The sequence below is a fragment of the Python bivittatus genome, unplaced genomic scaffold (genome assembly GCF_059951505.1).
Source record: "Python bivittatus isolate LINGU-HERP-01145 unplaced genomic scaffold, Pbiv_v1 ctg000350_np1212, whole genome shotgun sequence".
In the NCBI taxonomy this organism is placed as follows: Eukaryota; Metazoa; Chordata; class Lepidosauria; order Squamata; family Pythonidae; genus Python; species Python bivittatus.
In genome coordinates this window covers 2,774,007-2,788,388 of record NW_028277074.1, presented here as the reverse complement: position 1 = coordinate 2,788,388, position 14,382 = coordinate 2,774,007, and the positions used below count along the sequence as shown (strand labels likewise).

The 14,382-nt window shown below is 36.3% G+C and overlaps 1 protein-coding gene across 3 annotated transcripts; it reads left to right on the top strand.

The window, feature by feature from the left end:
- The first annotated feature begins 379 nt into the window (after nucleotides 1–379).
- Nucleotides 380–9,794, top strand: CGGBP1 (CGG triplet repeat binding protein 1). 3 transcript variants are annotated; one of them, XM_007423792.4, is made up of 2 exons: nucleotides 380–795; nucleotides 5,095–9,794. In XM_007423792.4, the coding sequence occupies exon 2, from the start codon at nucleotides 5,111–5,113 to the stop codon at nucleotides 5,606–5,608; it is 498 nt and encodes a 165-aa protein (XP_007423854.1). In that variant the 5' UTR covers nucleotides 380–795; nucleotides 5,095–5,110; the 3' UTR covers nucleotides 5,609–9,794. The 3 variants fall into 3 exon arrangements, with proteins under 3 accessions (XP_007423854.1, XP_007423853.1, XP_007423852.1); XM_007423791.4 differs by having other exon boundaries at nucleotides 383–594; XM_007423790.4 differs by lacking the exon at nucleotides 380–795 and adding an exon at nucleotides 807–1,145.
- The last annotated feature ends 4,588 nt before the right edge of the window (nucleotides 9,795–14,382 follow it).

Below are 14,382 nucleotides of genomic sequence, written 5' to 3'. Positions count from 1 at the left end.
CTCTGACCTACAGAACCTTCATTCTAGCGCAGCTCCGGTAATTAAGCTCCTGATTGGCCGATCTGTATTCCCTGTTCGAAGCTGAACTTTCGGCAGCACTTTTTGATTGGTGAAGAATCTTATCGATCAAAATGGCTAAGCCCCGCCTTTACCCTTGTCGATTGGGCCCACATTTCATCCTTCAAAGTAAACATCTCCACCTACCCCTTGCGAGTGGACCACAATAGCGGGACAACTTCCGTTCTTTCCTTTCCATGAGTGGTGGAAAGTTTTGTCACTCTCTTCTTCGCGAGCCACAGAGAACAGCGCTCACTTTTTCTCTTCTCGCACGAGCTGACTCGCTTTTAGCAACGCCTTCATTGGAGGAGGTGTTGCTAGGGGGCTACATCCCGCCTTCCTCGACGAGCCAAAGAGAGGAAACAACTCCATTCAGCCCCACCATCCGCCCCCCGCCTCTCCGTGTGCCTGTCTGTCTGGCAGGCGGCTCCGCCAAGTCTGATCCACGCCATCGCGGGGTTTTGGGGGCAAGCACGGGACAGATCAGAGGCTTCGACCCGGTCGATGTGGGAGCCGAACTCCGCGCTGTCAGGAGCTGTAAGGACGAGCCGAAGGGAGAGGTTTCATTGCAGCAAGTGCAGCACTGTTGCCCACCTTGTCTCCTTCCCTCCCCCCCGGGCGGGGGAGAAAAATTAACCTAGGTTGTGCGGAACGAGATTGACGGGAAGGAAGGAGACTCAGACGGGGTGGGAGAGAGGAGTTGAGTGGATGGCAGAGAGCGGGGCTCAGGAAATTCAGGTGATGGAGAAAAAGCCTCGGAGGGTCAAAGGAGAGGCTCTCCTTTGCAGGAGGGAGGGACGGAGGAGTGTCTGCTGGGGGCGCGGATTGAAATGTTGGACCTGATGAAGAACATTTGCTGTGGACGTTGTGGGGATTTCTGAGCCAATGAACTGTAGATCTGACCAGGGTTTACGGAGACATTGTCATTGGAATAGTAGAAGTTTGCCACCTTGAAAGTATTCACCTTGTTTTGAAACAGCCGTGTTTTAAAGTGTCTTAAAATATGTATGGAAAAATAATTAGAGATGCAGCTCTAATGATGTTCCCAGCAGAGACCGTCTACAGGACAGTCCTATGTATATTTTCTGGTAAGTAATCCCACTGTCTTTAGTTTTGCTTACGCCCAAGGGAATGTGCATAGGACTGCATCCCTGAACGGTCTTACTCGACAGGCATAAGATCCATTCAAGAGAGCCCGACTGGCTTCTGAGCAAATGTGCTTGAGCATGTACTCTGGTGCTGCAATACTGAATTTCAGATTATTAATAGTCTGATTATCCATATTAATGTTACATAGGCCAACGACTGGAAGGCTACCGATTCCAGATCAGCTTCTCGTCCCAAATTAGTTTTGGGAAATAATCCTTCTAGTTATTCATTGCAAAAACAAAAAATTTAGATATGGTATATGTGATTTGATATTATTCCCCACTATTTAAACAAGAAGCTGTAAACGCAAACAAATGGAAGAGAACAGTGCATGCTGATCCTACCTATGCTGTTTTGAGTATATCATGTTGAGCAATAAGGCTTACAGGTGGGCTTCCACTTGTGTTTGCTTGAACAGTAGTTTCACCTTCAGCTACAGTTCAGGTAATTTGCAGGTGGGGATCTTGATAAAGCATGGAACATAACTGTACAGAGAGCTCAATTGTAATTCAAAGGAAAGTGAATGAATCCTGTCTGAGGTGTGTCATTCATTTGGGCCAGGTTAAGTGTGGGACCCAGTAGGGCAGTCACACACTCTTTAAATTAGTTAAACTATCCTTTTTATGCTTAGTGGGTGAAATAATTGTGACATAACAATTATAGTTGGTCTTGTGCTCACTGCAGCATAAATATCAGATACCATTCTGTAATATAATTCTTGAAAATGTAGGTACAAAGCAGAGGTGTGTAACCTTTTGGGGAATCAGTTGGTGTTTGAGTGACCTGTCAAGATGTATACTGCAGAAAGTAGAAGAAGCAAGACAAAAATTAAGTTTGGCTTTTCATTTTAAAATTAAATTACATTGGTTTAAGTAATTGACATGATTAATATCCATGCATTTAATAAGCTTTCCTCTCTGTTACATTAAAAAATACAATTAGATAGCAATTTTGGAGAGGCTTTGGAGCTGCATCCAAGTCTTTTGGAGACCACTGGTTGTGTATTTCTGATCTTTTTGATTTTTAACTGATAGCAAAGGATAGCCTCTTGTTGAATGGCCATTAAAAAAAAGTCATAATGAATCATCAGAGAACCTTATATTTTCCACAGATAGATGCCATAGATCTGCTTCCCAGTCACTTCTTTACTGTGGATTTTTTTTTTTAATGGTCTGATTTTTGTGGTGTTGCTTTGCTACAAAAGCTTTATCAGGTCACAAAGTTTAAGTATAGATGAGCTTTAAAGCTGTAATAGATTGTTGGTGTTAGGTGAATATTCCCCAAATATCAAGTAATGAGGACATCAGAATTAGAAAATATGGTTTTTCAGGCATCTACAAAGAGATAACACACTAAAGTAGAGAAAGAAATAGGAATGATAAAAGCATTTGACCTCAGTTTTGATTCAGGGACAAGGATCAAGCTCTGAGCCTGCAGGAAGAATAAAAGATTAGACTAATCTCATATTTATAGTGATGATAATGTTGATGCTGCTACAGTGGTTGTATTCTAGAAAAAGGTTCTTCAGAATTTGAGGGAAGTGATGAGTTAGATACATAACCTTCAGGTAGTTTCCATTGTTACGATTTTATAATTCACAAATTTGACAAATAAATACCAGATATTCTGAACTTTCTTCAATCACTTCTTTTGTGTACTATTATATGATTTTTTAAATCTCAGCCTAAACTATCTGAGATATGAAGACTTTTCTTCCCTGATTCCTGCCTAACAATTAGCCATAGAAAGTTTTGACAAGTAAGTATTGCTACTGAGAAACCAGAAATCAGAACAGGTATTCCGTTTGGTCATGGCTTTCTTTTTCTTTTCAATATGATGATTATCAAAGCAACCATTCAAAATGACATTTGTTGGTCATGTATGTCATTTGGACATGCAGCTGCTAATGGATCTAGAATCAGTATAGGACATTAGAGATTTCCCTTACTATTAGAAAGGCACATTGTTTCAATCCTTCCTAATTCATCAGTTAACCTGGATTTTTTCTTTTCATCAAGGTTTTCAAAGATTAGAATTGTTTTATCACATTTCCCAATCTTCTTTCATTAATGCAATGATTTTTAAACTACTTTTTTCTGGATCATTTAAATAATTAAATTCAATATTTTAATAGGAATAAATCATTTAAAATAGTACAGATAGATTATGCAAGAAAATGTTGAGGTATCCCATCAATTTTATATGTGGCATAAACCTATTTTGTTTAAAAGCCACTCCTATTGTGTTCAGTGGTGGTTATTCTGCAGAAAACATGCTAGGATTGTAGCTGATAAATGTGCTAGGACTGTAGCTGATAAACATATTTAATTTTTTTAATAAATTGACAGTGATAACAATTAGGTAATAAACCAGAAGCTAATCTGAAATAATGTTTTAGCTGGAGAAGTATGTTTCTAGTACTAATTTTCCAAAGGAAAATAAAGGAAGTTAGGTTTGCAAAGCAGTCAAAAGTGTCTGCTTAATATTTTACTGTGAGGCTGAAATTTGATCTGACAGCTGACTGGACTTAAACTGATACTGTATGAAGAGCTCCTTCAACACTTTGTCATGCTTTCATGTTTGTCTCTGAGTAAGTGTGTAAGTGTGTTCTTCCAAAGTTTCTTCAGTGTGAGGCTTTTCTCTTTTGTTTTAATATGGGATTTTTAATGGGATTTTTAAAACCAACCTAGGCACAATTGCAAAAAAAGGCTTCTCAATCAATTCTGGAAAATGTAGGGGCAACACAATAAGGAAAAAAACCCTATTCATATCACTTTTCCTAGGCACGCCTTTGCTAGCTGTCAGTAAACAAACAATGCAATAATAACCTCTCTGTTAGGATTTCATTCTACTTTAGTTCTAAGCAGAAATGTGTTTTGAGAATAAAGAATTCTGATATTTAAGCCATTTATGCTTATGTGATCTTTGAAAAAAAAAACTCCCCCCCCTCCAAGAAATCCATGGGTAATAGACATGACAAGCTTTAAAGATATGTACTTTCTGACCAACTAGGGAAGATTCCAGTCAGGTAAAACTTTTGTTATTAAAATGGTAGCTCTAGAAACTGTTTTAAAAAACATAAACATTGGTTTTACTCAGCATTGTACAAAATATGTTTTGATCTGTGTCAGGCAAGAAATTCCCCATTTTAAGCGTGAAAGTATTTTGAGTGGGATTGCTTTGAGTATTTTGGAAGCATTTCAAGCTTGAAACAGAACTATTGCATAAAATATTCAAGCAAACCCATTGCATACTCAAGCTCTGTACTCTTGCACTTGAAATGAGGTTTTACAAAGTTTTGGGCTGGAAAGGTTTGAAATGAAATATTTTGCATGCCCCTGATTTCAGAAGAGCTAATAGAGACCTCATGATCTACATGTAGTTCCTACATCATACATACGTATATACATACATACATCTTCATATAGAGTAGAACTCACTGAACTTGTGAATTGGGGGAGAAGGCAACTTTCACCAATTTCCCTTCCTTCCTGCTATCTGTATGGTTGAAAATAATATGGAAAGTGGTCACTGCAGAGAGGAGGAGGAATTGTAAAATTCACTTCTCAGCAGGAAAGCTCCACTAGAAAATAGTTCCCTCCATCAATAGAAGGATTGGGTCTGTCTACACAGAGACAAATCAATCTTTCTGAAAATATCTTACTTTAACAACCTTGTTGTTTTGCCATGTAGTATTCATATATTTTAATATTTTGTTTGTTTCATCATAGGAAATGGTGTCATATCTATTGTCTGAATACCAGTGTTCAGTTAAAGTATCAGTTAAAGCATAACTAAATTCCAGTGTACAAGCCTTGCATAAATAAAATCTTTCCTTCTCTCTCTCTCTCTCTCTCTCTCTCTCTCGCTCACTTTCCCTTTTCTCAGTTTACTAAAGACAGCAATGGAGCGATTTGATGTAAAGCCACCTCCTTCCCGGAGCCGTTCAAAGACTGCTTTATACGTGACCCCTCAGGATCGTGTAACTGAATTTGGCAGTGAACTGTATGAAGATGGGGGGAAACTGTATTGCAGTTTTTGCAATGTAGTCCTGAATCATGTTCGCAAATCTGCAATCAATGACCATCTCAAATCCAAAACACACACCAAACGTAAGGGAGAGTTTGAAGAGCAAAGTGTCAGGAAGAAACCACGAACTCTGACTGCCTCTCTGCAGTGTAACAGCGCAACCCAGACAGAGAAGCCCAGTGTAGTCCAGGACTTTGTAAAAATGTTTCTGGAAGCTAGCATTCCCCTTGAGAAGGCTGATCATCCAGCTGTGCGAGCATTTCTCTCTCGCCATGTGAAGAATGGGAACTCCATACCCAAGGCTGACCAGCTGAGGAAAATCTATTTGTCTGACGGGTTTACAAATCAGCTTATCAAATCTGAGGAACACTGAGAGGGAAGCCACTTGGTTCTAGGTGTCAAGTGTTACAATTGCATAGCAGTGATGTGGTTTATTTTTATATTCATGCACATGCAATGTTATATAATAGGTTTTGTATTGTAAAATGACAATCTGTCTCAGAATGTAATGGTGTACAACCAAGAGTTGATGGCTATAGAATAAGAGTGTAGCACTAGGTTGCTGAACTTTGGGGGGTGGGAAGGGCAGGAGGTGGCAGGTGGGTGCCATATTGCTTAGTTTGTAACCCCAGTTCTAAATAGCGTAGAAAACTTCCTCTGATTGTTTTTTTTTACAGTATCTGATATTTGTAAGTGAACAAATTAGGTATGGCTACACCCAAGTGTTTAATTTGAGGCTTTAGTACTAAAGGTGTATACATATGTATCTTATTTATTAGGCCCATATTCTCAATATAAATTTATCTTCCATTTAACTGTATTTAGAGTTTCTGCAGTATTCTTAAACTCTGATTTCCAATGCAGTTGCCACAGTTCTGCTGTGCAAACAGATATTCAAAACTTGCTTTTTGTTTAATTCTCTGTAATTACATACAGTGTGAAATAACTGACTCTTGCACAGCTCACATAAATGCCAATGCACTTTACACTGAAGGCAAAGCATAGCACCTGCATTTAGATTTTTATTTTTATGAGCATCCCATTTATATCCAGAGTTCCTGAAAGAAAAATATATGAGGCACTTGGCAGAAGTAAAAGGTTTTGCAAAATTTTAATTATACTACAATTAATCAGAGGAAGTTGTAAGACTCTGAGAATAAGCAGTTGCCTATCGATGGCAGGGGTGTGCAAACAATGCCTCTCTCAAGGGGGTTTTTCTGGCATGCTATTTCTATTTCTTACAGTCAGCCTTAAGAATTCTCTTGGATAACTTTTTTTTTTAAACAAAAATCTATTTGAATATCTGATATGTTTGAACATTGTTCAGTTTGAACCTGGGTAATACAATTTCCTAGTGTGAAACAGATTTACTGATATCTTTTCCTTCAATACATGTTCCCTTCTCTTGTCTGAAATTCTTTGCTGGAAGCATGTGATTATTGATAATTTAATTCTTGATTAAAATATTCTTCATGGGTTACTAGCAGCAATGTATAATTTTGTTCAAGTTAAGCACAATTGATTTAAATAGTGCTTTAAATCCTATTGATTTAAACAGTTGTTATATAACACCTGTTAAATTTTGTAAAAAAAAAAAAAGTTAATGTTCATTAGATCATGCCCCAGATATTTAACTTTTTTTTTAGTAAAATAGCAAAAACAGAGCAGTTTCTAATGAGTGGTATGTTTATTATTATTAAAATGAAAATGCACAGTCCATTCCAGTGGGGAAAAAATAATGGAACATTTCACTGTTGAAACCTATCTGAGTTAGATCATGCATTATTGTCTTAGCCATCCATATTTATCTTTCTTTGAACTAAAATTGAACAGACAGCAAGCTAGGCTGCTACTGTTGCACATTTGAAATGTCCATCAAGTTTATAACAAAGCTTAAAATTAATAAAGGTCTGAGCTCTTCTTGGCTTATTAAAGTCTGGTGCTTATACAAATTGTTCTCTGACTTCTTCCAAGGATCTGCTTAGCTTATTAAAAATTGTGACTTTCATCTTTAATTCTCAGATTTGTATAGAAACGTTAAGCAGTTTCTTTTTTAAAAATAGACCTCAGAAGGAGTCATCCTATGAGAAGACTCACTGATATCATAATTAAATTTTTATCCATTAATTTCAAGAGTTCTGTTTATAAGTATGATTAAGTCTGAATATGGCCTAACATTTCTTTTAATTTTGGAGGAGCTTAAGGCTTTCTTTGTTGACAAGGAAATCTTTTCCTTTTCTATGGTTTGTGCCTTTGTATTTCTTGTCAAGTTGCTCTGAATTTTGCAAAATGTAATATTGCTTATAATTGTTCATCAAAGCTTGGGAAAAAATGAGATTGTTTCTCCTTCCTTAGCTGACCATTAGTGACCCTTAATTTAATTACTTGTACCTGAAGAATAATTTCTAGCACACATCAGTCATATGGTAGTATAAACAAGACTTGTTAAATATTATTTTTTCAAATTCTAAAAACTACTAGTTGAGTTCAGTATTTTAAAACATGTCCATAACTATATTGGATTTGCAGGAGTGCTTTTCAGCTTTATAAACAAATGTGTCAGTGTAAAATTTAGGATTCTATGAGTGCCTCTTCCTATAAACTAAGCTCACCATAATAAATTAAAATTAGGAAAATGTCATAGTTTTTATCTAAAAAGAGTAATACCTAAACAATATGTGGAATTTTGTTTTTGTTTTGCTGACTTAACTATCTGATATTTAATTTTATAGAGATTTTTCTTTGATTAGTAAAACTTATGTATTAGTTTGAATAGGGGACTGTAAATGCATTGTCATCAATACATGTGTATTTCTTGTCTGCCTCATTCATAAATGTGTTCTGTATGAAGTCTAGTAACAGAGTAGAGGCCCTGTATGTAATGCAATGGGAAATGCATGTTTTATATTTCATAAGATTATATCATTATACTGCTTTGCTACTTCCATTTGCAATCTTGTACATTAACAAGGGCATACCAGCAGAAGGCATTTGTTTTTGTATGTTTTCTTTTCACTCTTCCAGCTAATGTGCAGAATGGTGGTCCATGTGTCTTCCCATGCTTCTTAAATGTGTACATTTTACCACAAAGTGATATGTAACTTATTCCATGGTACTTGCATAGAGAGCGTGAAAAGACTGCAGTCTAATAGGAAAAAAGAAAGTAAAATTGTGTTTTGATCTATATGGTTAGTAAAAATCATGACAAGAGGCATAACACTTAAACAAAAACCCACCATTTTAACTGTACAAAATAAATTTTTTGTTGACAGTGAGATTCAGACAAGCAAACAATGGAAAGTTTACTTGCACCTGCTTTATTATTTTAATGTAATTGTTCATATAAAGTTAACATTGAAATCAGTAAAGGCTATCCAGCCAAGGTAATATAATATTGTTAGACAGATTTACAGATCAGCTATATGGATATATAAGCATGATTTGGTTTTGAAAAGGCCAAGGCTGTAGTCTTCTGCTTGAGTACTTGAAAGTAAGTTATGTTGGATTTTCTGTGAAACTTGCTTCCAAGTAAATTACATAGGATCATGCTACACCAATGTAATTAATAAGCATAAGTCTGCATCTTGCAATTCATTATTATTTATTTATGGTTGTTCACTCTAGTGTGTGTTTAAGACAAGCTTGTATTCAAGCTTTCTTACAGCTGAAGTATGGTGTGCATGTGTGCACATCTGTGTGAGAAAGACAAATGTTAGGGATTCTGAGAATATATTGAATGCAGCAACATCATAATCATAATGTTGGATATTAGCATGGCATTCAAAACACCCTAAGTGGGTGAATAAGGATGCTAATAATACTGGGTTGGATGTAGACTAACTTAGTTATGCTTTACCCCCAGTAAAATCAGTGGGACTTGGTCATGGCTTGCTTTTCACATTTATTTCAATAGAATTTAAGTATAGCCCCAAAAAGTGCAAGTCTAATGAGAATTAAACTTCAATAACTTTAAATGGGCTTCCTTCCACATAAATGTGGAACTCTTCTGAATAGTCCTTCAAATATTTGATGCCCATCTGACTATCTTTTAAAAACTAGTCTCTCAACAAATATTCAAACCTAATTTCAAATGCCAACTTTCAACTTTCAATCCTAATAATGGATTGAAAAAAAGTTTGACCCAATCATTCTAGCTTATTATAGAAAGTAAAATTGGTTTTTTCTAGTTAGGAGTGTTCTTATAAAATTCAAAATTTTTAACATCTACGGATATTTTTGAGATTTAGTCAATTGCAACCATACAAAATTTAACTGCTAAATTCTTAAATTGATTTTGTCTCTCTCTAGTAACATTTTTTCCTTTGAACGAAATAAGGAACATAATTACAATGTTCTGATGATTACCATTTAATTTATAGGTGCACATTGTATGGATAATCTTGCTACCTTTTTTTTACTATTCCATCTTGAATTTGCTGCTAGGGTGATTTGTTTTGTTTTGTTTTGTTTGTTTTTGGGTTTGCTTATGCATGTTGAGTATTCATTGTTTTTATGTTTTTAAAGCTCTGTGTTAACTTTACAGAATAAAACATTTTAAAGTAAAGACTACTTGAAGTGAAATGTTATATTTAGAAGCATCAAAGGACTAATGATTTTTTTCTCTCTTCTATTGTACTTTGCAGATTTGGAGAGATGTTTTAGTGTAATTAATGATCATGCTTTGCTCCCTTATATGAGGAAAAAGTTGTTTCAATTGTTGAGTATAATGATCCTACTCTGAATTGCGTTTTACACTTGCTCTTCCTTCAAAAAGAGTTCAGGGCAATATATATGGATTTCCCCACCCTAGTGCCCTGCAAGTTTTATTCTTACATTAGACTGAGAATCAGTGATTGGTCTAAAGGCAGATTGAGAACCTCAAAAAGTAGGGATGAACCCAGATTTCCCAAGATATAGCCCAACATTGACTGTACCAAATGCCCAATGCTGCATCAGTGTGCAGAACTTGGGGATTAATAGGTTCTTCTATGAATTGTCTCTGCAGATGGTTAATTAGCAGGTACTTCAGACTAAAAGCAGCTCAGCTGCAGCTTGAAGCAAATCCAAAATTAAGGCTGCAACATTTTATTTTCTGCCAGCAATAAATTTTCCCCAGTAGAAGAACTCTCAAACCTGACGATTACCTCTGGATTTTTATCATAGCTTTGGTTCCTAAACGGTGACAAGTTTGATTGTCCCCAAGTTGTGCTTAGATAGACTACATGTTGTATCAGAAAGGCAAATACAGCTTTAACTCATCTTGAAACCAAATACAGAAACCAGATTCTGTACTTCAATTTAACCCGTGCTCTTAACCAAGAAGTTGCAAGATTGTCTTAATCTAAATTTACATAAAACCAAAATATTCCTGTAACAGAGCTTTCAGATACAATGTTACGAAATTAAATGGAAATAATATTATGCATGGCAAACAAGGGCCCTTCCTCATGAAAACACAGCACTGATCTGAGGTCAATATTGCCTTTTTATTTCAGATGATGCCATGGCGCTTCTGGTGGTCTGTATATGCTGAGCCAAAGAAAATAGTTGTTTCCTGCTGTTTCCTCTGAACTTCAAAGCAGAGGGTTCTCTCTGGCAGAAATTCTCACCCTGTCCTGCCTCATGGGATTTCTCTTCCCTCCTAAAGTTCAGGTGCAGGGGCATCTTGCTGCTATTCTCCCTCTTATTGCTTTCTGGTTGTTCTAAAGGGGCCCTTACACATTTGTATCTTTTTTCCTCATTATCATTGTCATTGCCATTTTAAATGTTTTTATTTTACTTGTATCTTTAAACATTCTAAAAATTGATGGAGGTCAGAGGAGAACTCATACTCTACAGCTCCATAGTGATTTGGTGAAATACATTTAATCTCTTTGCAAACATTCCCCATTAACGCATCAGAGGAGAGAGCATGTTATTTCCATTCTTTTTTACTTATTTTTTCAGAATTCACAAAGCAGTCTATTACGAATCGATTCATTATGTCCATTTTAAAAAAAATTCTCTTGCTATTGGTTTTATTAACTTTGTTATCAAACTTTATCTTCTCATTTCAGTCAGCACAAATTCTTAACACTTTAAAACATGTGTTTGTGACAAAAATGGTAGGAAACTTTCTTTGATACAAGGTAGAAACAAAGACAAATTTTGTACTGTTAGATTTCAAGCCGTGTGGGCAGTATTCACAAATTCTTGATAATGAAGCTCAAGCTCAGATACTTTGGTCACCTAATGCGAAGAGAGGACTCTTTGGAAAAGACACCGATGCTGGGAAAGATTGAAGGCAAAAGGAGGGGACGGCAGAGGATGAGATGGTTAGATAGCATCACTGAAGCAATGAGCGTGAAACTGAGCAAATTCAGGGGGGCAGTGAAGGACAGGAAGGCCTGGCATGATATGGTTCATGGAGTCACAAAGAGTCAGACACGACTTAACGACTGAACAACAAATTCCCAAATTCAGCACACTTCAATGCTTGATTCACTATATCTGGAAAACTCTTATCCCTCAAAACATCTTTTGCCTAATTTTTCATTGCTCACAGAAATGCTCAGGAGAACAAATTGGTTGTCATGCCAAACACGAACAAGCTAACAACAGCAGAGGGAATCTTCCTAATTCCGCCAATCTAGAGTGCCCCATGGAACTTGTTCAGAAGCTTGAAATGAACTAATACTTATTCGACAAAATGGGTTGGGCATTCCTAATTCTGTATCATGGAGACAAGCATAGACATGGATGGATGTCTGCAAATAATTTGTTTTGAAATTTTCATCTGTTAATAAAGACAGTGGGCTATGTCACTGTAAATTGAATTATGTCTAGGTATATGTGGGGAGGGGGATGTTTACAAGATTGTGTTATATAAGTTAATTGTTGAAGTATTTTTTTTTTTCCAATTCATTACAGCTATTTAACATCTGTCAGCCTTTTGAGGTAGACCAAGTCAGGAAACACATCACAAGGACTACTGGAACTCTATTGTTGTAGGGTACAATATCAGAATCTTGAAAGCCTGACTGAGTTTCCTTCTGCCTCTCTTATACCTAAAAGAATCAAGATGGAGGTGTCTTAACGTTCTTTCCCACCTCATTTTCTTTCCCAGGGCTTGGTGGATATTTACCTAACCATTCTTCCATTCCTTCTCCAAGGTTAGCTCTGTGCTGCTCTACAACATCTACCACTAGTATGTATGTATGTATGTATGTATGTATGTATGTATGTATGTATGTATGTATGTATTTAGATTTATTGGCTGCCCAATATTGGCTCCAGGGGACTCTGGGTGGTATGCAAGACTAGAAAAAACATAAAAACAGCTAAAAACATCAAATAAAACAGTCCAGACTAAAGTGATCTAATAAAGACAGGCAGGGCAAACCACTGTATATAAACAGAGAGCAAACCCCACTCCATTCTAGCACTGAAGATGTTACCTAGTTAGGTAACAAAACATTTGAAGAAAACAACCAAGCTCTGAAAACCCCAAGGACTCCGCTCATCTAATAAACAATAAAATCAACAAAACAAAACAGGGGCCATTAAACAAATAATGAACATCAACCATCAAGCAAATTATCTTCTGAGGGTGCTGATAGTTAAGTTCTATTCAAAATCTGGATAGAAATTATGTCAACATTTTAAAAAATAGGATGTTGCAAATTCAATCAATTTCCTAGACCTTCATCTCCTGTGATCATTTGTTTTCATCCTTGTTCAAAAAATCTAGATCATCAATGCCAAGAACAGTTTAGTGTTCACTTTGGCTTCCCCAGGGTCCACTGAACACAATGATATCTGAGATTATTCATGAAATAGAGATCATTTGCACACTCCTCTAATTGCTCTACATTTTAGGAATTAACAAGAATAGCAACTTGGGTTTGGATACTCATCATATGTTCAAAAAATCAGTGGATATCAAACTCCTTGGGACGACCATCTAGCATCTAATGTCAATTTTTGGCCTTGGGATTTTACTAAAAAGTACATTACATACTGCATTTCACAGTTTGCACTGTCTCACTATATACTTGGTCAGAGGAAACACGGTTTTTCAGAATGAGATTATAACTAACTGCCTATAGATGTCACTGTTCTGCAAATAATGTCTTAATTTTATTGCTTTTTTATTGTAAAGTGTCTTCCTTTTACCTATATGAAATTTTTTGAAAAGTCATGTTATACCCATTCCATAAGGAGTCTCAAAAGTTACCACTTGCTACATTAGACCATTAGCATGAAAAGAGCATGTCCAGAGCTCATCCCAGAATCTTTCTCAGGTAGAAGTTTTTCTTCCTGCCCAGTTACCCCCACCATGGTAAGGATCCTAGAAATATTTTCACTTTGTTTTAAAATAATATTTGTTTTACCAACAATAGTTTATGTAGCTTGTCAGTTCCTTTGGGAGGACTGTTATCTTGAAAGGTGAGATATAAATAATGATAATAGATTACAGGTGAGTGAAAAATATGTGGTACATTTTCTTCAAGCTTTTTGAAAATTAATTTGCAAGTTCGCTGGCAAATACAGCATTTTTAGACATGAAATGATAAGTATTACCTGTACTGTATCATCTTTAAGTCATTTGTGCACTGAAAGAACAATGTTTAGAGATTAATCTGAGCTGTCCGTAAACATAGTTTGACTTTTTAAGGCATCATTTAATCTGCACACATGCTTAAAAATAGGACAACAGTGTAACTGCATTCTGTTCCATTCCTTCTCTAAACACTGAGGGCCGTATAAATGTTGCTTCTTTGGTCAGGAGTTTTGTGACATTGATTAGGCTAAGCAAAAAGAATGCACAGTTCTAATTCTAGTGTCAGCAAATGGGGATTTAAACACAATGCTTTGTGACACTCAAGCTTGTTCCACACTTGCTATCTTATTGGATACTGTAGCATCAGGATTCCAAACATGGTTGCCAGAATGAGCTCAATCACATCCCCTTTGCTGTTCACTTGCTTCCATGCCTCAAATGTTTTTATTTTACTTAAATTATTTTGCTTTAGAAAATGGGTAGCTAGCATGTTGCAAAGGAAAGCACCAGACTCAAGCATTATGTTTTCTTCCAATAATGCTGCTAGGTTCTGTGTAGACTTCCAAAAGTATCCTTAGAAAATGAAAGGCAGCCATATTCCAGGG